General features: G+C 42.4%; 1 protein-coding gene across 7 annotated transcripts in view; it reads right to left on the bottom strand.

Annotated features, from left to right (window-relative positions):
- The window catches only part of TENM1 (teneurin transmembrane protein 1), a 1,253,741-nt gene that overhangs the window by 6,878 nt on the left and 1,218,969 nt on the right, over positions 1–27,894 (bottom strand). For all 7 annotated transcript variants that reach the window (XM_060692076.2, XM_060692082.2, XM_060692081.2 and 4 more), the window contains 6 exons: positions 25,751–26,261; positions 18,919–19,091; positions 12,879–13,114; positions 5,799–6,095; positions 3,203–3,590; positions 360–1,580 (listed from right to left, as the gene is read on the bottom strand). In XM_060692076.2, coding sequence (XP_060548059.1) covers positions 360–1,580; positions 3,203–3,590; positions 5,799–6,095; positions 12,879–13,114; positions 18,919–19,091; positions 25,751–26,261 — 2,826 coding nt within the window. The remainder of the gene's footprint in view (positions 1–359; positions 1,581–3,202; positions 3,591–5,798; positions 6,096–12,878; positions 13,115–18,918; positions 19,092–25,750; positions 26,262–27,894) is intronic.

The raw sequence follows: 27,894 nt of genomic DNA, 5'->3' as shown, positions 1-27,894 counted from the left end.
GGAACTGAATACAATTGAGCACGCAACATTCTTCTAGTCTAACCCAGTGCATATGACTATCATATGAGAACAGCATGGATAACTGATTTGTTCTCCTTAGGGGAAAAAGTGACTTATATAAGTATGAAACAAAAAGATTCAGAGAAGATCCACTTCGATCAGTGTACAGAAATCCCAAAGGTGCTTTTTTCAAGAGGCAACCCGGCTTTCTGATTTTTCTTTGAAGACGTTTTGCTTCTTATCCAACAAGCTTCATGGACAATTGAGACTCTCTATAGCCAGTCTACAGAAATCTACAATGAAGTTCATTAACCTCAGTTTAACCAAATGAATAGCCAGAAAATTAAGTCATGTCTTACCTGTAGTATATTTCGCCACATCTTGTATTTGGCCAGCTGGATAATTATTTTCAAATGCGTACAGATTAAATGGTTTGGGGACATTCTTCAGTTCTTCCCAGATGCGATGGTTTGGGCTTGTCCAACGTCCAGCAATGACATCATAATCTCTTTGTCCCAAGTGCACCAACTTAGTCAAAGAATTATACAGCCCACCATGAAAACCGATAACAACTTCAAAATCTGGGTTGGTATCCTGATAGATCTCACCGTAAGGCGTGTAAAGGATTTCTTTGATCACTTGCCCTCGGCTGCTGAAGACAGCTAAGGGTGTCCCTGTGTTGTCACAAGCCACATAGTACTCTTCGCCACTGCTTAACTCCATAGCTATCAAGTGACCCTGGAGATCGTAATAAAGGGATGTGATTTCTGAGCTACTGTGGTTGTACAAGTGAGTAATTCTTACTGGATTGGAGAGATCTGCGTAGAAGAACTGTAAGTGTTGACCTAGATTTGACTTGCTGGCCACTCGTCGTCCCAAACCATCATAGCAAAACTGGACTGTCCAACCAGAAACCCTGTTGTAAGCTCTGCTCAGGAAACCATTGGAGTTGTACTCAAAAATGTCATTCCCTCTTTGTTTAAGGAAGCCATCTTCATCCACCTTGTACTGAAGATCTCCTAGCCTTGTGATGCGGTCCCGAAGGTCGTACCTCAAAGGAGTGAGCCGTGCACTGTTCCCATGGCTGAGTAAGTTGATATTTCCATTGAGGTCATAGCTGTAGCGCCATTGAGTTTTGTCGTTCACAGAGACAGTCTGAAGTTGTCCATCAGCATCGTATTCATAAAAGTACCTTGTGATGTTGGCGTTTACTCCTACTCGGATGTCACATATCACCATACGTCCCATGTTGTCATACTGAATGGTCATCCAGTAGGCAATGAATTTCAGAATTTCATATTGCACTTCTATCACTTGGCCGTTGGCACTGAAAATTTTGGTATGCTTCATCATGGTGGTGGTAATCACTTGATTTAAGTCATAATTGATTACGCTGAATTTCCCAAATTGTTCTGTTTTCCCAGACACGTCTACGTAACGGTACAGATCGATAGGGAGTGGAGTTTCATTGATCATTGCTTGCATGCTGGTTACCCGAAAGTTGTTGTAGCTGTAATCAAATCTGGCATTCACGAGCCCTTCTTCACTAAATCTGAATATCTGTCGGCCAATTAGTGGTCCTATAGATAAAAAGTAAAATGGGTAGTTAAGAAGAGAAAGCTGCCCAAGGATACTGGGGGAGGCACATACATTTAGGTAACCAACAAGTTAGCAACCAGGGGAATCCACTAGGAGAAAAAAGGTCTCAAAAATTATCATAAAGATGTATCTTTATTATGCCGAATTAAAAACCCACACAATTGTCAGGAAACTTTCAAGTTCTTCAGACCATTTAAAAGTTGTTCATTTTGTGGGGAGTGGACACCTTTGTTAAGACACTATAGATTTTGGAATTATTACTTAGAATGTAATTATTAACTATGTCAGAGTTAATATATATTACATATATTCTTGGAAGCATTTCTTAGTGATATTATATGAAATGATTGTGCCACACAAGAGGCAGTACTACCATATTCTATCCAACACACTATCATAATCTTCATCTTCTCAGATGAAGATTAAAATACCTTTTTAAAGGTATTTTAGCTTTAAAATTATACAGTTTAAACCGTATCTTACCCAAACAAACCTATACTAAATTTGATGGATGCCATTATTGCATAATTTATAGGTTTGTGAGATAGCAGGATGTACATTGCAACATATATCTTAAACTACCTTCTAGCCATACAGAATTCCAGTCACCATTCTTAATTCTGGAATTTTAATTCTGAAATACTACGACACTGCTATAATAAAAATTAAAAACACACATCTTTTTAAGCTACTTACATACATCTAATATTGCTTCACTATAATTTTCCAATCCTATCCCATTACAAAATTAAATTCTTTAGGTTGTTGTCCAAAGATCTGGCAAACCAGAAGACATCAGGGCAGTGGTGGGATTCAAATAATTTAACAACCAGTTCTCTGCCCTAATAACTGGCTGGGTGGGCGTGGCCATGGTGGGCGTGGCCATGGGGTGTGTCAGGCAGCACTCGGCTTCCTGCACCCCCGTGAGAGCAAAAATGAGTCGCGGGGGATGTGCCCCCCCACGGCCTGTTTTTGCTCCCAGGAGGCTGCAGAGAGACCTACTAGGCCCAAAATGGCCTGTGGGGGGGGGGCACGCCGCCCACTCCCGTGCCCCGTTTTGGGCCCAGTAGGCCTCTCTGTAGCCTTCTGGGAGCAAAAACTGGTTGCGGGGGCCCGCACCACACACCCCGGGTACCGTTTTCTCTGCAGCCTCCTGGGAGCAAAAATGGGGCACGGATGTGCCACACCGCATCCCCTGTGCCCCGTTTTGGGCCTAGTAGGCCTCCCTGCACTTACCTCGGAGCCAAAATGGGGTTCGTGGGGACTCCTGGAAGGGGCTGGGCATGGCCAGCCAGCAATTTAACAACCGGTTCGCCTGAACTGGCCCGAATCAGCCCAAACTGGCTGAATTCCAACACTGCATCAGGGACTATATGTACCGGAGACTATCGTTATGTTATTTGTTTACTTAGTCACTCTAACAAATAAAAAGGTTTACTGGACAACTACATCCTTCTGGAATCCAGAACAGATTTATCCAAAAGCTTTAAATAGCGTCTTTGTATAATAGAAAAGTTGAACCTCACGGTAGAAGGTCTTCATGAGAATGGTGAATAGTTGCCAAGAACAAGTGAAACCTAGTAGGAACCTAATCTTAACCCACCTGTTTGCCTGTATCTGATGGTGCAAATAAATCCATCATGCATCAAGTGTATGGTTTTAATAACGCCAGATGATTCTTCATAAGTAAAGGAGACCTGTGTGGTATCGTAAAGGATCTCGGAGAGCTTGGACTGTGGTGTATATTGGTAAAGAACTCGGCGGCCTGTTCCTGGATAGAAAGATTGCAAGAGCCGACCATCTTTGGAAAAGTCCTGGACGAAGGAGGCACTGCTGTCTGGCGGAGAGTAAAGATTTCGATAGTAGCCAACAGAGAGCATGGTTTGAAAACTGTGTCGGACCATGCTTGGCATGGTGACAGACAGCAGGTAATCCGATTGGTCATGTTCAAAGATGTAGCGGCGCTGACTATGCAGAAGAAGCATCACAGACTGAAAGGAAAAAAAAAAATCAAAAACGTTAGGAAATAAGCCTTTCCAGGGACCCTGGAAATCAGGGTACCTACACTGCAAACGCCATTTCAACCAGGGGATTAGCTTCAAGAAGGCACACAAATACATTTTTTTAGGTTGTGTAGAGAGGATAAGGAACTAGACTGAAGTAAGACATTTCATTGAATATATCAAGAGGTCTCAGGGTGATCATATTCCCAGGAGAATATGGGAGAACATTTCATTTTCATTTTTTCATTTCATTTATTGGATTTGTATACCGCCTTACTCCTGAAGGACTCAGGGCGATGAACAGCCACAGAATAAAACACATAAATACAAAATTTAAAAACAAAATAAAACCGAATTAAACAATTTGGCCAAGACAAATTTAAAACACCCAATAATTTTAAAAACAAATTAAAATTTACATTTTAAAGAGGAAAGATTTAGGCCAGGCCGGCTTGATGGAATAAAAAAGTCTTGAGAGCGCGACGGAAGATGCGCAGATCATCCGTATCTCCGGGGGGAGCTCATTCCAGATAGTAGGTCCCCCCACAGAGAAGGCTCTCCCCCTGGGGGCCGCCAGTTGACATTGTTTGGCCGATGGCACTCGAAGAAGCCCCACTGGCTGGTGGGAGGCTATTAATGGTAGCAGGCGGTCCCATAAATAACCAGGTCCTAAACCATGAAGCGCTCTAAAGGTGATAACCAAAACATCATATTGGAGTTTACAGGATATTGATGGCTTATTTATAGATTGCATGTAGTTGAGAGTATCTTTTTTTCTAAGAATTGCTTCAATTGTAAATAATGTGTCCACCTATCCCAGTCTGGATCTTCCAAATATGGTGGAACTGTAGCTTTAAATATTCCTGTCCCAAAGATGCTTTTTCAAAAAGGCAACTGGACTTCGTTTTTTCTTGACGATGTTTTGCTTCTCATCCAACAAAGATTCTTCAGTCAGAAATGAATAAGCTTCTTGGATGAGACGTGAAATGTCTTCAAGGACAAAGAAAATCCAGTTGCTGTTCTGAGCTAGGCTTCCTGAGTCAGTAAAACACACGAGTAGTCCCAAAAACCTGTTTTATTTTAACAGCTGTGAATTCTGTTCATTCACAGATGAATCCTAAATAGTTGTAAAGAGTCCTTCGGGATAAGGCTGATAATCACCCACCATTATCTCCCTTGACACTCTGCCAAAGACCTAATTGACAAAGCCACATGGAGTCCAGAATCAAACAGAGCTTCATTCCTTAAATTGCACAGAATTAACAATGTTGCTTCCTGCAAAGGCCCACGTGCCTTTGCTCCTCTTTTAAGTCTTATGGGGGGGGGGCAATCATCTCCAAGCCCTACTCCTAAATTGTCCCTTTTTTTTTTAACTATTCTTGCCTTCTGGCAGCTTTGCGCATGCGCGCACTGGGAACAGACTCCCCCTGTTCCTCTGCCTTACTGAGGTCTGACTCTGGAGGCTCCGGAGGCAGTATGTACCTCCCAGATGGCCCTTTCTCTGCCTCCGACACAAAGCCCTCGTCCAAGTCTTCCCCAGATTCCAGGACTGGCTCATGTTCCTCCCCAGCCTCCTCACTGTCCGACTCTGTTGCCAGCTCCGCAGGCTGCTGGTGGACCACAACAGTTGCGTTTTGAAAAAGCACCTTTGGGAAAACTATGACCTGGATGACTGAGAATTTCCATAAACATTTAAATATACTTGTTTTGTAGGCTGATGGAAATCCTAACTGGGAAAAGGTCTCTGTGATCTTAAAGAATGGTCTTTTCCCATCGCCTGATCATTTTAAACCAAGATGTCGACAATTAAACCTTCTCTACTTTCTGCCTTTCAATAACCATTTCATTAGTACTTCTAAAAGGAGAGAACAACTCAGCGGTGGAATTCAATTTTTTTTACTACCGGTTCTGTGGGCGTGTCTTTGTGGCCGTGGTGTGGCTTGGTGGGCGTGGCTTGGTGGGCATGGCAGGGGAAGGATACTGCAAAATTCCCATTCCCACCCCACTCTGGAGCCAGCCAGATGTGGTATTTTGCCAGTTCTCCGAACTACTCAAAATTTCCGCTACCGGTTCTCCAGAACCTGTCAGAACCTGCTGGATTTCACCTCTGGAACAACCCCACCATTTGACTTAATCAACACACAAAAATGCTATCGTTCCATTCTCTACTCCTCCCCAGTTACAACAATTAATAACCTTTTCTAGATAGGTGTAGCTCCATATTTTGCCATCCGCCCATGTTCTGGAGATAATCTTCCCATTTGGATCATACTCCATTTTTTCAGTCCAGGTTCCTCTCTGGATGTATGTTACTAATCCGGAATGGGAGTAAGTGATGTTCACTTCATTGTATTTATTGATGGGCGACCAAAGAATTGGACGGCCTGCCTGGTCATAGAGGATCCGAAGGGTGAACTTGCGATGGTCATCGTAGATCTTCCCTGTTCTTGTTAAGTGGTCAAAATCAATGGACAACAAGTTCCTGTTGTGAGCCTAAAGAACATAAGAAGAAAGGCATGGCACATAAGTTCCGGGACTCAAACCCGGTTAACACGTGTGCAATGGCAAAATTCTGTGCTGCTGCAATGACCACAAGGAAAAATTGGTTACAGAATTATAGAGGTTTCAACTTCAACTTCTCCCCTTGGGATGCCTTTGTAAGGCATTGCATGCCAAAATAACTAGACACAGGGACAGTTTTTCCCCTCATGCCATCATTCTGCTGAACACCTAATTCTCTATACTGTCTTATGTCTAAGTATATTTACCCACATTGTATCACTGTAGTATTATTATGCTTCTTACCTTCTTTACTACTCCCTATTATTATTATTATTATTATTATTATTATTATTATTATTACTCTGTTGTTTTGCATATACACTGAGAGCTTCTGCACTGGAAACTAATTCCTCCCGTCTCTAATAACATTTAGCCAAATAAAGTATTCCATTCTATTCCCTTCCTAATTCCATCCCATATTTCATTCCATATTCCATTCCATTCCATATTCCCTTCCCTTCCATATTCCATTCCATTCCATTCCTTTCCCTTCCCTTCCATATTCCATTCCATTCCATATCCATTCCATTCCATATTCCATATTCCATATTCCATATTCCATATCCATTCCATTCCATTCCATATTCCATTCCATTCCATCAGTGGTGGGATTCAAGTAATTTAACAACCGGTTCTCTGCCCTAATGATTTCTTCCAACAACCAGTTTGCCAAACTGCTCAGAAAGTTAACAACCGGTTCTCCCGAAGTGGTGCGAACCGGCTGAATCCCACCACTGCCTCCATATTCCATTCATTATTCCATATTCAATTCCATTCTAAACTGGTCAAATTAAACTTGGTTCCAAATGATGGATGAACCCAAGTCTCCACTCGGACTCAATATGACAATCTCAGTAAAAGAAATGAATGGAATGGAATACGACAAATCAAGCTTGATTCCTAGTGACTTCATGGAGATGTCTTTGTAATTTTGTTGACAATTATATGGAAGTGATTTGCTATTATCTTCTTACAGGATGTTTTTTTTTTGTTTGTTTGTTTTGGCTTTTGCTTCTTGATCTATCTTAAAACTGCAAGGTTTCCGTATGCCTCCGAACCAACTACTAATCAAGTCTGACCAGTGGTGGGATTCAAATAATTTAACAACTGGTTCTCTCCCCTAATGACTGGCTGGGTGGGCGTGGCCATGGTGGGTGTGGTCATGGGGTGTGATAGGCAGCACTCAGTTTCCTGCACCCCCCCCAGGAGCAAAAACGGGCCACGGGGCGTGGGGGAGGGTGCCGCAACCCCTGTGCCCCATTTTGGCCTTAGAAGGCCTCCCTGCAGCCTCCGGGGAGCAAAAATGGGCCGTCGGGGGACATGCTGCCCCCCTCCCCCATGCTCCTTTTGGGCCTAGTAGGCCTCCCTGCACTTACCTGGGAGCCAAAATGAGCCGCGTGGGGACTCCTGGAAGTCGGGGCGGGGCGGGGAGACTCGGGCCAGCTAGCAATTTAACAACCGGTTCTCCTGAACTGGACCGAACCGGCTGAATCCCATCACTGGGTGTGACCCTTCTTAGGATTCTCAAGCCACGGTTGTTGTCCATCTGCTGTGGTAGCTTGAAGAAAGTCTTGGAATATTCTGTTCTCCCATTTTCCATCAAATTTGACAGATCTATAATGATTACCCTGTTTGTAGGCCATTTTTTTTAAAAAAGATCATTAGTTTGAATGCACCCTGTTAATCAAGACCTCCCCGAGGAGCAGTTCCGTCAAATTGAAAACAGATTTCCTACAGCGTTTCTTCACCCTGTAAGTTTATTGACGTCTTCGCTTTTAAACCCCAAGTCTGTTAATTAAGGAGAGTTGAGGGGGAAAGAAGTATTGACTCACCTGCCAGAGGGATCTGTTAATACTCCTGTTGAATGAAAGCCATAAAGGCCAACCTAATACAATGACAGCAGATCATTCTGTGTAAATGCAGGACTGGAGAGACCAAAAGTGGCTTTGGAAATGAACTCCTAAGACAGGCAAAATCCCATCTTGAAGGAGAGACGAGTTGTTTATTGGCCTGAAATAAAGTCTGAACCACAGCCAAGTGCAAGATTTCCTTCTTGCCTGTATGGCAGCCCTCACAGTATGCAAAACACTCTCTCAGCCCCTTAATCACTCCTTAAATTTCATGGCTCTCTTTGGGTCAGGCCCCATAGATCCCTATCGGGGTGCTGCCATTCTGGTGGGGAGACGGTCTGGGTCAGTGGTGAAATCCACATTTTTTTACTACTGGTTCTGTGGACGTGACTTGGTGGGTGTGGTGTGGCTTGATGGGCGTGGCTTGGTGGGCATGGCAGGGGAAGGATACTGCAAAATCTCCATTTCCTCCCCACTCCTGGGGGAAGGATATTGCAAAATCTCCATTCCCACCCCACTCTGGGGCCAGCCAGAGGTGGTATTTGCCAGTTCTCCAAACTGCTCAAAATTTCCGCTACCGGTTCTCCGAACTAATCAAAATTTCTGCTACTGGTTCTCCAAACTGCTCAAAATTTCCGCTACCGGTTCTCCAGAACCTGTCAGAACCTGCTGGATTTCACTCCTGGCCTGGGTACATTCCTTAGTTCATAACCTTTTTCCTGATGCTTATGCATCCTGTACTTTGATTTACCTTCTTGGGAATGTAAGTGGGGGGAGGGCCATCTGTTTTGTCTCAGTTCCGAAGCCTCCAGCAAGAGATGCCTCAGAACAACTTAGATACAGATTAACAGAGTTGGAAGGGACCTTGTAGGTCATCTAGTCCAACCTCTGCCCAAGCAGGAGACCCTATATCATTTCTGACAAATGGCAGTTCAGCCTCTTCTTGAAAGCCTCCAGTTGTTAAGGTTGTTAAGTGTGTTGTAAGGTTTTAAGTGTGTGGACCAGCTATACGTTACTTTTTTCCTGTGCCATTGTGACTTCGTACAGTCACTAAACAAATTGAGGACTACCTGTAAATCAGGCCAGTTGTCTCCAAACTAATCTGACAAGTTGGGAGGTTAATATATCCTTTTCTTCTTATATCCTTTTCAGCCTGCGGTTCTCAAAACAACTTCACACCTGGCTTATTGGCTTACTCAATGCCGGACTGAGGAGCGGGGTCTCTAACTGCTTTGTCCTAAGTGAATTGCACGGGGAACCTCAGATCCTGCTGCAATCCCTTTCTTTCAATAAAAGGTTCCTTTTGAAATGTTAATTGTTTCAAAAGTTTTACTTTCTTAAATGAAGAGGAAAGGCAGACCCTTACACTTTGTTGTCAGGGTAATGATGATTTAAAGCTGACCAACTCTTTAAGACTGAGGATGAGTCAGCAGTTATGCCCTTTAAGAAGCTGTCTATATAAGGCAGGACAACCTTTCTGTAATGCAAAACAACAACAACAACAACAAAAAATCCAAACAACTTAGTATTTGACCTTTTGCGGCACAGATGACCGTAGCCAAATCTTTATAACTAAGTTAAAACATAGGAAGATCCATCTTTTTCTTCATTACAGAAGGTTGGGTCTTCTCAGGAATCGTGGTGATGAAAACTGAACTTCAGGCAGCCTTCCAGCTGTGCTTATCATAAATAGCTTGGTTCGTCTTCCTCTTCTGTTTACTTGTTTTCAAGTAAAACACGGAGATTGGAAATACCATTGGAAATACGGAGACTGAAAGGCTTGTAATTAAAGCCTTGAACGATGTGAAACACAGCAGTGTACCTCTCATCTTCAGAGACCAACTTGGTCTATCTGCTGCCTTAAAATAGCTCATAATTAAAAGAATCTGTAACACCCACAGTAGGTCACCATCGGCAAAAATAATCACAAATCGCAGTAAAGTGACCATAGATCTCAACAAATAGTCGTAAAGGCAAGATGGTTGCCAAGTGCATGAAATACGATGGAATGACTGTGTGTGTGTGTTTGTACAGTGGTGGTAACTCCAAGGAGTTGTAAGTCATAAGAGTCATGGTGGCGCAGTGATTAGAATGCAGGATTGCAGGCTAATTCTGCACTCTGTCGGGAGTTCGATCTTGACCGGCTGAAGGTTGACTCAGCCTTCCAAACTTTCAATGTCGGTAAAATGAGGACCCCAATTGTTGAGGGCAATAGACTGACTCTGTAAAGTGCTTAGAGAGGGCTGTAAAAGCACTGTGAAGCGGTATATAGGTCTAAGTGCTATTGGTAATATATTGGAAGGGGACAGTTGTAATTTGAATGGTGATCAATTATTAAGCAAGGACTATCTATATTAGCAGGCAGTTTGTTATTTTGCTATGCTCTCTTTTAAATTAAAAAAGAACCTCTTTATGTTCAAAATTATAGCACAGGTTTTAATTTAATTTTTTTGAATATCACACCTCCTGATATGCAGGCTGTATTTCTTTTCCTCGCTATTATTTTTCTTTTGATGTTACATCGTGCTGTTCCAATCCATGGTCACAGCAATGACTTTATTTCTCATTAGGTTAGCCATTTTTGAAAAGTTTCTAGCTGGATACTCCCTCCTCTATTTTGTAAAAAGCCAAATGTTACAGAATAGTTTCAGATAAACAGAGTTGGAAGGGACTTTGCAGGTCATCTAGTCCAACCCCTCACCCAAGCAGGAGACCCTACACCATTTCAGTCCAATCTCTTCTTAAAAGCATCCAGTGATGAAATGCCCACAACTTCCGAAGGCAACTTCTGTTCCATTGGATAATTGCTCTCAATGTCAGAAAATTTCTCCTTATATCCAGATTGAATCTAGCCAGGTTGAAAATAGCTTGACACCTTCCTCTCTGTGGCAGCTCCTCCAATATTGGAAGACTGCTATCATGTCTCCCCTGGTTCTTCTTTTCACTAGACTAGACATGCCCAGTTCCTGCAACCGTTCATCATATGTTTTAGCCTCCAGTCCCTTAATCATTCTGGTTGCTCTTCTCTGCGCTTTCTCTAGAGTCTCAACATCTTTTTTATAGTGTGGTGACCAAAATTGGATGCAATATTCTAGGTGTGGCCTTACTAAGGCTTTATAGTGTGGTATTAGTACCTCACTTGATCTTGATTGCATCCCTCTGTTAATGCAATTTAGGATTGCATTGACTTTTTTGGCTGCCGCTGCACATTTCTGGCTCATTTTTAACTGGTTGTCCACTAAGACTCCAAGGTCCCACTCACAGTTACTGCTATTAAGCCTGGTTTCACCCAGTCTATATGTGTACTTTGGTTTTTCTTGCCTAAGTGTAAAACGTTACTTTTCTCTACATTGAGTTTCATTTTGTTAGGTAAGGCCCAGTCTGTCAAGTTCCATCTGGATCTTGAGCCTAATATCCAGGGCGTTAGCTATTTCTGCCAGTTTAGTGTCATCTGCAAATTTGGTAAATTCCCCTTCTATTCCCTCATCTAAGTAGTTTATGAAGATATTGAAGAGTACTGACGGAACCTTGTGGTACCCCACTGTTTACTTCCCTCCGTGTAGACGTAGACCCATTAAGGACTACTTGTTGAGTATGGTTTGTCAGCCAGTTGTGAATCCATCTGGTGGTGATGCTAGCTATCCCACTTTTTCTAGCTTACAAAGAAGCAGGTTGCGATCTACTTTGTCAAATGCCTTGCTGAAGTCTAAGTATATTATGTCCACAGTATTTCACTGGTCTACTAATTTAGTCACTATGTTGAAGAATGAAATAAGATTGTTTGGCATGATCTGTTTTTAACAAACCCATGCTGACTGCTTATTACCGTATTTTTTGGAGTATAAGATGCACCTTCCCCCCCCAAAAGGGGACGAAAATTTAGGTGCGTCTTATACACCGAATGTAGCCCCGCCTACCCACTGGCCCCCACCCTTTCGCCTCTGCCTCGTAGCAGTTACCTCCTTACAAGCAAACAGCAAAAAAACAAAACAAAACAAAAAAACCCAGCTCCTTTCAGCTTCAGCACAGCCTAATTAGCACACATTGATTGGATCGGCCTCCCGACTCTCAGCTGATTTGCTCTCAGCTGTTTTGCACAGGGCTCTGCTGCTTGCTGCAAAGAGGTAAATTGCTGGAGCAGATTTTTTCCCCCCTTGTGCTAATCAAACTATGCTGAAAACAAAAATGAAAGTAAAGCAGGCTGTTTGCTGTTTGCTGCAATGAGGCAAAATTGCTCAGAGGCAGAGGGAAATTTCTTTTTCTTCTTTTCCTCACCAAAAAAGGTAGGTGCGTCTTATACTCCGGTGTGTCTTATACTCCAAAAAATACGGTATTTTACTCATTTCTAGATGTTGGAAAATCTGTTTTTTAATTATCTTTTCCAGTATCTTCCCGGGTATTGATATTAAGCTGTTCACTAAGGCAACCATTTTGTAAGAGTGCTTATAATTCACTGTCAAAATTTCTAATGTGTCCATTCCCACCCCCGCCCCCCCCCACGGCCAAATTTTTTTTTTTAGCTTTATAAGAATGTCACCCGTTGTTTTGAAATATGTGTGTGTCCCTTCAAGTCAGTTTTTGACTTCTGCAAATTGCTTATATCAGGCCCTGCAGGTTTCTAAGCAAGATTTTTTAAAAAATGGCTTGCCATTACATTATTCTAGGGCTGAGAGAGAATGACTGGCCCTAGCTAACTTTGTGCCTCTGGCGGGACTTTATTTAGCCTGGTACCATAACCAATACCATTAAACTGGCTCTCATTTTGAAAGAGACATAAAGACAAAATTGACAATGCAAACAGAACTGTGGTGGAAGATTTGCAATATGAGCCAGAAATATAGGTCTGTTCAGTGGGAAAACTTACCCGTAACCTTCTTTCAAAAGTGGAAATGTTGCCTTTAGTTTGTTCCTTCCTTTGCCTCCACTCAATAAGGTTGGAGTTGTGCTCCCCAGGCAAGGAGATATTACATTTTCCTAAGGTGGGGTTCACCACACCAGCCAGGATGTGGGTCTCAGCATTCAGCGTCAGCTCCATTCCGCTCGCAAAGGTGACTCGGAGGGACCCGTCTGGACTGACCCGATAAATATTCTGAATATTGTCTGTCGTCATACAAAACAGAGGAGAAAAAGCTCAGCTTTTCATCTTGGTGAGTTAATAGTTGTGTGCGGGAAGGCTTTACTGATCTAGTCTTGGAATGGCATTTGCAGCGGTTCCACAACTGGAAACCTTGGGGGGAGGGGTTGCAATGATACTGCATTTAAACCAGTGGTGAATTTGTTACTACTGGTTCTGTGGACGTGGCTTGGGGCGGGGTAATGTGACTGGGTGGGGCGTAGCCAATTTTATTTTTTATTTTTTTTTACTTTTAAAACCATTTTTTTTACAACCTCTTCAGCGAAAAATGCCTCTGATGATCCAAGCTGAGTTGCCTGATTGGCAGAGGCTTTTAAAAGAAAAATGCCTCTGACGATCCAAGCTGAGTCGCCTGATCGGCAGAGGCTTTTAAAAGAAAAAAAGCCTCTGATGATCGCGTGGCTCAGCTGGGCATTGAGGGGGGGGGCAGGGATTTTTGCTACCGGTTCTCCGAACCACCCGCCTCCATCGCTACCGGATTGGGCGATCCGGTCTGAACCGGGAGTATTTCACCCGATTCAAACCTCAATATATCTTATTAGTATTATCCTCTATACCAGGGGAGTCAATCTCGATTTCATTGAGGGCTGCATCAGGGTTGTGTTTGACCTCGAGGACTGGGATGGGTGTGGCCAGGGTGGGCATAGCCAGCTCGACATCACTCCTGTCAGGGGCACCTGTGGCGGCCTGAGCGCTCTACCAGTGAAAATGGGCTCCCGCATGCGGCCCTCCTGAGCTCTGTTTTCACTGGCAGACGGTTGCAGGAGGCCCTGACAGTCAAAAACGGAGCTCAGGAATCCATTTTCACTGGCAGAAGCACTGTGGGCTGGTCCTTCACTGTCTCCAGGGTGGTCCCACAGGCCAGATTTAAATGCCCTGCAGGCTGGGTCTCGCCCCTGGGCCTTGAGTTTGATACCCCTGCTCTATGCCAAAGAAAAGAATTTCCCACAGTAATACTGAAGGAAGATATGGTCCTAATAGCACTGAAAAGGGAAGAATTCCCAGCGCTATTGAAAATATAGTTTGACTACTGATTATACCGTGTTTCCCCGAAAATAAGACCCTGTCTTATATTTTTTTGAACGCTGAAGTAAACCCTTGGCCTTATTGCCATGCGCTCAAAAACCCGATTGGGCTTATTATCAGGGGATGTCTTATTTTGAGCCGAGGTGGCGCAGTGGTTAGAGTGCAGTACTGCAGCTACTTCAGCTGACTGCTAGTTCAGCAGATCAGCGGATCAAATCTCACCGGCTCAAGGTTGACTCAGCCTTCCTCAGTGGGTAAAATGAGGACCCAGATTGTTGGGGGCAATATGCTATTTAGTATACTGTCTTTGGTGTAAGCCGCCCAGAGTCCTCGGAGAGTGGGCGGCATAGAAAGATGAATAATAAAATAAAATAAAAAATAAAATAAACAGGGTAGTTTGATTACTTCATTACAGAATAGTGAGTTCAGGATTGCAATAAATTGTTTTATTAAGGCGTGTTAAGGGGCAGGGCTTGGTCTGCCATATTGCATATTTTGATCCCACACAAACATGGATTCCACTCTACATACTCACACAAAACTTAGTTATATAAGCTCAGAAGGACCACAATAGAACGATAATATAGCAATGTTCTCTTTATTGTAATGAGCACTGAATCGCTTAAAAACATAGAGGCAAAATTAGTTTTTTTTTTTGCTAACATCTGCATTATTATTATTATTATTATTTGCAAACGAGGAATACTCATTAAATAATTTTGCTTAGAGTGGGAAGTTGAAAAAGAAACTTATGGTCTTAAAAGAGGAAATGAATTGTCATCCCCAGTTGTAAAAAAATAATTTGTACTCTAGAATTGCTGCTAAAGTACCAACTTATATTTTTTTAGCCCAGGATGGGGAACTGTAACCCTGGAGCAATTGCACCCTGAAGTGCAGGAGAAAAGAATTCTGCATCCTCGCTGCAAATATTGCTTTTTTAAAAAAATCACAATCTGGCTCATTAAAAGCAGCACCCGAAGGCTTGAAGCTTTCACAGGATTTAAAACTCAGACTCTAGTATGGAGAAAATCCATTTGAGAACTTTTTGGAAAAACAAAACATAGTTATCAATGTTTGGTAAACAAGTTTTTTAAAAAAACAAAACAAAAAAAAATCTATGCTGAGTTGCTTGGCTATAATTAGGCATTTGTTAAGATTTTATTCAACAGACTTTTTACCCTGTGACAATTGAGTTTATTAGCATATGGGCCCTGAATTTGTTCTTAATTTTATTATGTAACTAAAATTGACTAGCATGACAGAGAGGAACTGAAGTGTGGAATAATTACTGCAAAACACTCCCCCTCCCAAATAAAAGAGCTTTAAGTTTTGTTTTGTCTTTCTGTTTATTGTCTTTCTCTCTATTTTCTAAGCCCCAGGGAAATATTTGTATTTGAAATGCAATAAAATAATACTTTCTGTAGCATCTGGAAATCTTTCTCTCCCTCTTTGAGGGTGAAACACCCCCACTTCCTCCAAATCTCTGGCTTTTATGCGCAGCTGAAATAAAAGCTATGTTACTGTTTTGTTAAATAAATAAATGCAACTATTATAATAGCTGAAGAGTATCTTGTAGTGATATCGTAAAGGAATATGGATCACAGTGAGTCCAATCTGTCAGTTTTGCAAATTTCCACAAATTATTAAGCTTCATCATTAAAACACACAAACAGGCACACAAATATTGGTGGTGTCTATAACGCTAAAAAATCTTCGGTATGGAATTATTCTGGTTTCAATCCTTGCCGTATCCTATTCAGATCTACAAAACTTGGGAGAGATTATCTGTCCATTTTGAATGAGGCATCATCAATACACAGATGATACCCAATCAAATTTATTTTGTTTATTTATTTGAGTTTTATCCCACCTTTATTACTTTATAAGAACTCAAGGTGGTGAACATACATAATACTCCTACCTCTTCTTATTTTCCACACAACAACAAATATGGATATTCCACTTGGCATGTGACTCAGGATGACAAACATAAAAAAACAACAACTAAAAATCACCATCCTCTTTTAATGACCCCATAATCCCTTGCGGGATGGAGTCTGGGCAATGGAATGGAGCTGAGTGTTTACTGGCCGGATGCCCTTCCTGTTGTCAATGTGGAGTTTTATTCAGCAGATATCACTATCACTACCACTATCTGGAACGAGCTCCCCCCGGAGATACGGAGGATCCCGGATCTGCGCACCTTCCGCCGTGCTCTTAAGACCCTCGTATTCCAGCAAGCCGGCCTGGCCTAATTTTTCTCCCCTTTCTTTTAAATTTTAAATTGAAATTTTAATTTGTTTTAAATTTATTGGGATTTTAATTGTCGTGGGCCAATATTATTTAATTTGGTTTTAAATTGTTTTTAACTTTTGTATTTTTGTATTTTATCCTGTGCCTGTTCACTGAGTCCTTCGGGAGTAGGGCGGTATACAAATTTAATAAAATCTAAAACCTAAACCTAAACCTTTTGGTAACAGTTATTGAATGTTTCCATCAAGGCCACTTCCCTTACTATCATCTCTAGCACAAATTATTATAACTTGCTGTATATGGATCTGTGCTTGAAGACCATTTCAGGTGGTCCAGAAATGCATCTGGAGGCCAGTCAAGATACTGCCACGGTATACTCTGCTGCAAGAGTTGTACTGGTTATAAGTATCGTGTTCTCCCAAAAATAAGACCTATCCCAAAAATAAGCCCTAGCTTGATTTTTACATGTGCACCCAATATAATCCCTACCCACAAAATAAGACCTAGTTAAGACCCTCCCACTCCATTGCACCTGGTTTCACAGGGTGGGGCGAGGTGCACGGGTAAAAATCAAATGAGGGTGGGTATGGGGGTGGGTGGAGCTGCTTACCTTCAGACAGGTGCAGCCAGGCCTCGCACACCCCAACACCTGCCTCACCTTGCTGGATTTATCCAGAGCTCATTTTTTGGCTGCAGAGGCCTTTCCTGAAGGCCTCTGATGGCAAAACGGAGGCCGGGGGCAACACATCTGAGCGGAGGCAAGTGGCCACAGAAGTGGGCTGGCAGCGGGCTCCTGTTGGGCAGGATTGTCTGTGCTGCTGCCACGAGGTGAATCAGTGGAAGACATCCCCCCAAAATAAGACCTGGTGCCTTTTTTGGTGGTCAAAAAAATGTAAAACTGGGTCTTATTTTTGGGGAAACACGGTAGGTTTCTGAGGGCAATTTAAGATGTTGGGCACTAGTTACAAAAGAGTCATGGATAACTTAGGAGCTGCTTTTCTACAATAGTTTCTCTTTGTCCTACTCAAAGAACTAGATAGTACCAGCTAGTTAAGAATCAGAAAGTATGGCCCCCACTGGTGGTTATTCTCTGAAGCAATTCTTACGTCTTTAGAATAATTGCTCCCTAAGGCTTGGATGCGGAAACATGGCTGATCCAGAAAGCCTTCGGGGATTAATTATAGCCAATATTGCTATATTCAAGTCATTTAACTTACTACTTTTAGCCTTCATTTAAACTGAGATTTAATTACACAACTGTTCTAATTAATTATTATAGTGACTTGCATTGGGTTTTACATGTAAATTATGTAGCTACCTAGAATCCTATGGCAGTCGACAAATCCCATAAATAAATAATAAATCAGCAAATGAATAAAACAAGCAAGGCAAGCTGGCTTGGAAATTCCCTAGTTTATCATTAAAGGACAGTTCACCAAAGTTTATGGGATTCTCACTTTCATTGGATCTTGGCAGCTGTGTGGGGTCTGACATCGGTAAAGCTATATGATCATGATTTATCACATAGCTTTTACGTACACTGAGAGCTTATGCACCGAAGACAAATTCCTTGTGTGTCCAATCACACTTGGCCAATAAAGAATTCTATATTTTATAAGAGAAAATGCAAAGGAATCAACAAACGCCAAAGTAGTCACAATTGGTGTGGTGGTCCAACCAAGCCAAGCATGGTTTAAACATGGTTTACTGAATTACATATTAGTTGGCTTGAACAAAGTTAAAATGTAGACTCTGGTTTTTGGTATCAGGTTAGTTTGTGGCATTCAATGATATTATGTTTTAGAGCTGAGCGTTGTGGTGGCCTAGTGGTGAAGACTCTCACCTCCTACTTGGAAGGTTGAGGGTTCAATCCTAGGTAGTGGCAGATGTTTCTCTCCTAAGGTACAAAGAAAAGAAATATCTGCTGCGAACTCTGCATGGCATCAGGAAGGGCGTTCGGCCAGTAAATGCTCAGGTCTATCCAGTTGCCCTGACTCTACCCCGAATTAAGGGATTACAGGGTCATAAAAAGGGAGTTTAATGATATTATAGTAGAGCTACCCTCTATTGCTGTTCATAAATTTATTATTCTTTCTCTTGTTCGGCTTATCTGGGACAAACATTAGGTTGATGGTCTGTAACGTTCTATGTCTCTTGTTTTAAAAGTGGTGTCATCACAGTTAGTTTCCAAAGAGGCCAGTTTTAGTGATACACAACTTGGTTCAGTCTCTCCCACTGGAGAGAATAAGTTTGACTGGATTATGCTGGCTTTTAAAGAAAAAAAATACGCTTCTGATCTCAAGGCTTCCTATAGTTGTCATCTTATTATTCTGAACTTGCTTGATCAGATCTTTTGAGTAACCTGTAGGAGCCAATATAATGAGCTACCTTGCTTTGTTGCAGGGCTTTGAAAAATATATTCAGAGGAATGTTAAAACTACGAGATCAAACACGGGAAAAAACAACAACAACGAGGATGCATTTTGCCTACCTTGTTTTAAAGTATAAATAGTTGAGGTAGCTGAAAAGTTAGTTGCTGTAATCACATTTTCCCTATTTGAAGCATCAATTTCTATTCTCATCAGTTTTTCAACATCACTATGGAAACTGCTGACTTCCCCAGTGGGGAAAGTTGCATTGGTTAAATGACCATCGGAATCATACCTAGGAAAATAGAAAGAGCACAGATAAATGGCATATACAATGCAGTGCACTGAAAAAGAAGGAGGGAGGGAGGGAAGAGGAATAGAAGGAGGGAAGTGTACCCAATAGGTGCCAGTTCGCACCTATTCGGGAGAACTGGTTGTTAACTTTCTAAGCAGTTCGGAGAACCGGTTGTTGGAAGAAATCTCCTTTTTTCCCTTTACAGGACTAATCCTATAAGGAAGGCAGGAAGGAAACAATCTGGTGGTGTTTCTAGCCTAATCTTTATTGCCCTGCTTACAGAAACTGCCTCTCTGGTTAACCCTTATTACATTGTAACAGCTAAGGCGAAGCGCCCATCGACGTGAGTAATGTTGAGTTGGCCATGCCCACACAACCATGCCTACCCAGCTGGTCATTAGGGCAGAGAACCGGTTGTTAAATTATTTGAATCCCACCACTGAGCGTACCCATATCAAATCAACATTTTATTATGTTCATCGGCAGAGGAATAGAGATATAGATAGACAGACCGACAAACAGACACACACACAAAGATTCTGGCACGAATCAGTATTTGTTCTCTTTTTGAGAGACATCCAGTGATAATTTCGCTGAAAAGCAACCCATTCTTTCCCTAGCTATCAAGAGAGTCTGGATTGGCTAGCCCAGAGTAAGCTCATAGCATTTACACTTACCTGCTGTTTTCAGCTGCCTGCAATCATAAAGCCTTTGGCTTTCCAAAAGACATTTTACAAGCTGCTTTGGGATCCTGTTTTGGCTGAAGAGCTGGGTCAAAATGTGCCTCCTACTTCGAATGGCTAATCTTTATACGGTGATTAAAAAGTCACTCTGCATTCCCAGGACTAAAGTTGCCCTGTGGAGGCTTTTCACAGCTGGTGCAGCCAACTGCAAAACAAATACTTTTGGAAAGCAAGGGTTTTTTTTAGCCCCAGTGTGCTCTGTAGCATCACAGCTTAATTTTATATTTCTTTATGGCCAGAGAGACCTCTTTCCAAAAATGAAGCTTTCACCATTTTTTTTAGAAGCGCGCAATACTAGGTGGACTCATAGGCCCACTTGCAATCATGATGATGTTAGAAGCCATATAGCTTTGCTTTGCAACACAGGTAGTCCTTGACTTACGACAGTTCATTTAGTGATCCTCTTCGCTTTTCGAGAAATGTGTGCCACACTGTTTGGCTCAAGACATTTTTCATCCCTGGGCATCTCTATACATAAATAAGATCACGGAGTTCAAGGGGCCGATTAAAAGTATAGAGAACTGTACTTTAAGATTATTATTATTATTTTTAAAAGAGCCCTTTCTCATTGTGGGCCAATTCATTTTAGGTTTAGATTTAACACACACTGGTTGCAACTTTCAAGATTTTATTGGCAGTTTTGATGCTTTGTTTTATAAGCCACCTTGCTTCACTCACTGGGGAGAAGGCAATCATGGTACATAAAAAGTAATTCAAGAATAATGACGGTGAATTTATGGACAGCTAACGAAGTAACGGCACAGTAAACCTTGGAGTTTGATGTGACCTAAGAGATGGCCACAAGAGGGCACTCTGCACTAAGAAAAAAGGGAATTTAAAAGAAAACTGAGCTACTGGAGCTCAGTATCATTCTTTTCTCTAAAATGTTTTTAACGTTTTCTACGGGTTTCAAAATGCTGCGAAAAACATATTGAGGGTTTTAGACAATGCCCCAGATGCAGGAGTGTCCAGGTTTATGAACTGTAGCGTTGCAGACCCATCAGCTCTACACGTCTAGGGTGTGCTGCTGGCATGGTTTATGCCTTCACAGCACTGATGAGAAGCGATGACAGCTCTTCGGTGCCTCCTAATGGGAAATCCAGCTGTCTATTTCCAGCTGTTCAGGGTTCCCCCCCTTCCTATTCCGTTGGTTTAAAGCCAAGCTGCCAAAGCTGCTTCCCCCACCACCCCCAACTGGGGATTCAAGCATTTACTGGTCTACCAGGAGCTGATCGGAACAGCTGATACCTTGATAACAAGGCCAGAAGGTAACTCTGTGCGATTCTGTGCAATTCCCTCCCCAATTCTGCACTCATTTCTCCATGAAAACATGACTCCCTTTGAGCCAGAGGCTGTCAAAGCGGATGCCGTTGAGTATATTTAGAGGCCTTCAGATTTTTCTGTTTCGGCTGACTGCTCTCCATCCCACTTGACCTCAGGGATGATCTCAACAGAGGAATCACATCAAAGGGAAGTTGACTACGTTGAGTAATGACCAGTCTTCGCTTTTGAGAAAAGTGTGCAACGTTTTCTGGCTTAAGGGGGCTTTTCATCCCTGTCTTATTTGGAAATGCACTGCGAGAACAGTTAGGGATAGGGTTGGTTTGTTTTCGGACAAGATTTGGAGTGTTTGAATTGGTGCGATAGATGTATTGGGCAGCTACAAGGATTAAGGCACCTATTTCACCTCTTAAAACCAGTGGTGGGATTGAAAAAATTAACAACCAGTTTGCTCTCCGCTTGCTGGATAGGTGTGGCCATGTGGGGTGGCCTACTCGGCCTCCTGCACCATGGATGGGGAGCATTTTTGCCCTCCCAAGGCTCCGGAGGCTTTCCTCAAGCCTCCAGAAGGGCAAAAACGTCTTCCCTCAGGCACCAGAGGCCCTCTGGAGGCCAGAAATGAGCCTGTTTCCGGACTTCTGGTAGGCCCGTTTTTCACCCTCGTAAGGCTCCAGAGGCTTTCCTCGAGCCTCTAGGAGGGCAAAAATGGCCTCCCCCAAGCTCCAGAGGCCAGAAATGGGCCCATTTCCGGACTTCTGGTAGGTCCATTTTTTGCCCTCCAAAGCTCCAGAGGCTTTCCTCAAGCCTCCAGGAGGGCAAAAACGGCCTCTCCCGGGCACCAGAGGCTGGGCATGGGCAGAGTCAGCCAGTCCTTGGAACAACTGGTTCGGCGAACCAGATTAAAATTAACATATAGTTCGCACGAACCGGTTCAAACCGGCTGAATCCCATCCCTGCTTAAAACCCACCTCCATCCGAATGCATTAGAAGGGACAAACTTTTGGTCCCTTTTACCTGGGAAGGTTCTCCAGGACACTTTTTGTACCCTTGGTTTCCAAGGACATTTTTGTAGGTCCATGTAAACCCCTTGAGCATCTTGACAACAAGAGAACCAACTAGTAGCGGCAGCAGGTTAGAATCTTGTTGGAAAATAGCAGTAGAACTTAGACTTATATACCGCTTCCGTGCTTTGCAGCCCTCTCTAAGAGGTTTACAGAGCCAGCATATGGCCAACAATCTAATAAGAAAGAAAGTTATTGCTGTGACCATGGATTGGAACAGCACGATGTAACATCAAAAGAAAAATAATAGCGAGGAAAAGAAATGCAGCATGCATAACAAGAGGTGTGACATCCAAAGAAATTAAATGACACTGAAACCTGTGCTATAATTTAGAGTATAAAGAGATTATTTTTAGTTTAAAAGAGAGAACAGCAAAATAATAAACTGTCTGCTAATATAGGTAGCCCTTGCTTATCACTAATCACTAATCACTATCACGCTAATCACTAATCACTAATCACGCTAATCACTATCACTAATCACCATTCAAATTACAACTGACCCCCTCCAATATATTAGCAATAGCACTTAGATTTATATACTCCTTCGCTAAGCGATTTACAGAGTCAACCTATTGCCCTCAACCATCTGGGTCCTCATTTTACTAACGTCAGAAGGATGGAAGGCTGAGTCAACCTTGAGCCGGTGAGAATTGAACTGCAGGCAGTCGGCAGTTAGCAGAAGTAGCCTGTAGTACTGCATTCTAACCACTGCGCCACTATGGCTCATGTCCACTGACTCAGGAAAGGATCAAGACAAGCCATTAAGAGGCAGAAAACATCCTGGGATTCAAGGGATGTTTTTTCAGGATGACACACAAAATGAGTAGCCATGCAATTTATCAAAAAATACATACCACTATAGAACAACCAACATGGGATATGAAAAGGATAACACTGCCATACATCAAAAAAAAAACATCTCAGAAACACGATTATTACAATCACACTTCATCCCTGTAACACACAAACTGGCTAAAGCCCTCCAAAACATGTTGAGTAAATCACAAGAGCCAGTAGTCCAAGAAAAAAAAAAAGGAATTGTTTACAACACATAGTATGAAGACTATTACAGCCACTATATAGGACAGAGAGGCAGATTAGCAGAGGGAATCCTTGAATATCAGCTACCCATAGCAGTTAGAAAACACAGTGAAAATTCCTTCATTTCATAACACATGGACAGATTTACACATAGTTTCAACTGGATCATGTTACATCCAAGAAAGCTAAGGAATGCCTGGAAGATTGGCACTCAGTTCTCTGAGGAATTCTTACTCATAATTCTTATGAGCCATAGTGGCGCAGTGGTTAGAGTGCAGTACTGCAGGCTACTTCTGCTGACTGCTGTCTGACTGCAATTTGGCAGTTCGAATCTCACCAGGCTCAAGGTTGACTCAGCCTTCCATCCTTTCAAGGTCAGTAAAATGATGACCCAGATTGGTAGGGGGAAAGAGGCTGACCTTGGAAACTGCTTAGAGGGGGCTATAAAGCACTGGGAAGAGGTATGTAAGTCTAAGTGCTATTGCTATAGCTATTAAAACAGATGAAATGATGGAAGTGGCTGAAGTTGTGGGAACTTTAGGGGAAAGTGACCATGTCAGGGGTCTCCTCCTTGGGCAGGGGGTTGGACTAGAAGTCCTCCAAGATCCCTTCCAACTCTGTTATTCAGACAAAGCAGCCATCAACAGGCACATAGAGATAAACAACATTTACACATTATACAAAAGAGACAAGTAAAAAGCTAAGAAGGAAACAACAAAACCAGAACACCTGCTTGTCAGCACCCTACACTTACATAAACAGGAATTAATCCAGGATTACCATCAGATAAAAATCAAGCAGTAAACAATACCCTAATCAAGGATCTACCAAGGAGAACGATCACCCCATCAACACTGAGAAGACAAACTATTGTAAATAAATAGAGAGGAAACCAGGGGTGAAATCCAGCAGGTTCTGACAGGTTCTGGAGAACTGGTAGTGGAAATTTTGAGCAGTTTGGAGAACCGGAAATACCACCTCTGGCTGGCCCCAGAGTGGGGTGGGAATGGAAATTTTGCAATATCCTTCCTCCAGGAGTGGGGAGGAAATAGGGATTGAGGGTAAAAGAAGAAGGGGACGGCAGAGAATGAGGTGGCTGGATGGAGTCACTGAAGTAGTAGGTGTGAGCTTAAATGGACTCCAGAGGAAGGTAGAGGACCGGAAGGCCTGGAGGAACGTTGTCCATGGGGTCACAATGGGTCAGATATGACTTCGCAACTAACAACAGATCTCACTGGATAGCTTTGGTTTGATCATTTCCAATGTTCTGTTAGCTAATATAGCTCTTTAAAAAAAAAAATCTGAACAATCATTCCTGGTCATCTTGCACCTTGAGGGCAAGATTTTAAAATAAATAAAAAGTAAAAGCACAAGTCATAAATGAATCTGCCATTTTGTAACCAAACTGATCCCTCTAATTGATTTTGCTATTTTAGCTTCATCCTACCGCTTCCGTCCATGAGAAGAATACAATGGTTGTAAGCAGTCAGCAAAATCGATTTTGACAGTCTTTTTGATAAAAAGGGGTCTTTTTAGACTCTTATATTATTTGTATTTGCTGTGAACTGTCCAGGATTACATTGTATAAAATGGATATCTATATAAATCTTATAAATAAATAAATGCATATATAAATAAATAACAGCTGCATTCCCCGATACAGACACGGAGCTGATAGCGGGCCATATAGATCTTATAAATAAATGAACAGGTAAAACTATTGCATTAAATATCTGACATAAAACAGAGGTTTCTGATTAGGTGAGCAGGGACGCCTAATCCCGATCAAATCAACTTTTCGAATGGATGGATTCCTTACAAGGTTGAACGTGACGTGCAAACTCAGTCAAGGCGTTTTAAGATTTCTGAATGAATACATGATATCGCACGTCTTGCAAATTGGGAAGTACAGGTGGTCCTTGTCTTACATCAGTTCCTTTAGTGACCATTCAAACTTACAATGGCACTGAAAAGAGCCATTTACATTTTTCACACTTACGACCATTTGCAACATCCCCAAAGTCACATGATCAAAATTCTGATGCTTGGAAACTGGTTCGTACTTATGACCATTGCTGTGTTGTGTCCTGGGGGGGGGGTCATGTGATCCCCTTTTGGGACCTTCTGATAAGCAAAGTCAGTGGGGAAAACCAGATTCACTTAACCACTGTGTTACTAACTTAACAACTGCAATGATTCACTTAACAACCGTGTTAGTAACCTAACAACTGCAATGATTCACTTAACAACTGTGTTACTAATTTAACTGCAATGATTCACTTAACAACTGTGTTACTAACCTAACAACTGCAATGATTTACTTAACAACCGTGACAAGAAAGGTCATAAAATAGGGCAGAACTCACTTAACACCTGTCTCGCTTAGCAACAGAAATTTGGGGCTTAATTGGGGGTCGTACGTCGAGGACTACCTGTATTATGGACCAGATGGATTTTTGGTGGTGGAATGAGGGGGAAATAATTTTATAAGTGAAGCAGTGGTTTTTCAAGGTTTGGTAAAAGCACTTACTCATAAACTGTTGTCCATCCATACTCGTTACTTTTGGTGGCGAGAAGTCCGCTGGTGCCAGGATAGGTCATTAGGGCTAAATTGTAGCCCTGAGCATAAACTCTTTTGAGAATGCCGTTGCTACTGATGGTCAACCAGTACACTTGCCCTCCTGGCATCACCATCCAAAGCGGTAAGCCACTGGCGTCCCGGCGAATATGCACCGAGTGACCGTTGTTGCTGGTAACGGTGCCCAGTTCACCTTCCCCGTTATACGTGAAGTTATACAGAAAGTCTCTCGTGATCAGATTGAGGGTGTGCAGGTGAGTCCCATTGTTCGTGAATTGATAGAGTTCCTGATCAGCCGGAGAGGCTATCTCGTAAATATTGGCATCGTTGAGATGAGGCTTATTTTGGCTCACAGCACGAATGCGAATGTTCCCGAGGTCGGCGATGTACAAAGTGCCGTCAGGAGACACAGCGAGGGAAGAGGGAGCCTTCAGCTTGGCGTCTTTAGCGTATCCACCATCACCTGAAAAATAGGAAGAAAACAGTGTGGACCATTGCAAATCTGCAACGGCTAGTCAAAATAAAGAAGGTGTCAGAGTTCCTAGTAACAAACCCAACGCAAGCAAAACTCTGAGGCCTGGAGTTTCCTCAAAGTATGAATTTATTCAGCGTATGAATGAATAGGGGACTCGAGGGGAATAGTAGCGATGTCCTGTTTGATACTTTATAGAACTGTTTCTCAACCTTGGCAACCTTAAGATGTGTGGACTTCAACTCCCAGAATTCCTCAGCAAGCTATGTTAAAGTTGCCAAGATTGAGAAATACTACTTTATGGAGTCAAAGTTGAAAAAAAACATTGTCACCATCAAATAAAGGTAAAGGTTCCCCTTGCACATATGTGCTAGTCGTTCCCGACTCTAGGGGGCAGTGCTCATCTCCGTTTCAAAGCCAAAGAGCCAGCGCTGTCCGAAGACGTCTCCGTGGTCATGTGGCCAGCATGACTAAATGCCAAAGGCGCATGGAACCCTGTTACCTTCCCACCAAGATGGTCCCTATTTTTCTACTTGCATTTTTTTATGTGCTTTTAAACTGCTAGATTGGCAGAAGCTGGACACGTAACGGGAGCTCACCCCGTTATGCGGTATTCGGGATTCGAACTGCTGAACTGCCGACCTTTTGATCGACAAGCTCAGCATCATAGCCACTGAGCCACAGCCATTGAATACAACCTTCTTATCAAGTTGTCTAGCCCACTTGAGCAGCTCCAAAGAAGAGAGTTCTCCACCTCTCTGTTTCACTCTTTAAATATTTTTAGTATTGGGAAATATTTTCCTAACTTCATTTAGTCCTTGGTTGCATTCCCACATGGTGGTGAGCCAGGGATTTTTCAAACCATCCTTAAAACATGCCACAATAGTTTGGTCTCCATGGAACAATAACCCAGAAATGGGTAGATACAGGACCCATAGTAAGTGCCGAACAAAACGATTGTGCTGTGATTTACTATTACATCCAACTTTGAATGTTGAGTGTTGCACGCACAACCCTGCTGTTTTGGAACCTCGTACAATCCAAGATGAGAAAAGCGCAACGACAATCACAGCAGAAAACATTACGTTGGCAGCATTACACTGTCATCCAGAAATGCAATGACATGTTGAGTCAAAATCCTTTTATGCTGTAAGTGATGAGAACACAGATATGCTAAAATGATTGTATTTCATTCGAGACCTCTGATTTAGATTATTAATACGAACAGGAAGTTTAGATAGCTATCATAGTTGATGTTTGTTTGTTTATCTATCACGCTTCTTAATCACCCATCTCTCTCAGAGAGGCGCTCTGGGCGATGTACAATTTAATCAATAAAATTAAGCATTTACAGCAGAATAATTTAATATTATTATTTTTAAAAAATATATATTAAAAAACAACATGGAGCCTTGGTGGCGCAGCGGACTAAAGTGCTGTTAAGGTAGCACTTATCTGCCAGCTGCCTGCAATTCCTGCGAGTTCAAATCTCACCAGGCTCAAGATTGACTCAGCCTTCCATCTTTCCGAGGTAGGTAAAACGAGGACCCGTATTGTGGGGGCAATAAGCTGATTTGTATAAAAAAGAACACCGCTGGGGGGGGGGGGGGGCGAAAGCCCTACT

The sequence above is a fragment of the Pantherophis guttatus genome, chromosome 12, assembly GCF_059756535.1.
Source record: "Pantherophis guttatus breed Tessera chromosome 12, ASM5975653v1, whole genome shotgun sequence".
Taxonomy (NCBI): domain Eukaryota; kingdom Metazoa; phylum Chordata; class Lepidosauria; order Squamata; family Colubridae; genus Pantherophis; species Pantherophis guttatus.
The sequence above is the reverse complement of the archived record's forward strand: the minus strand, read 5'-3'. Positions and strand labels throughout refer to the sequence as shown.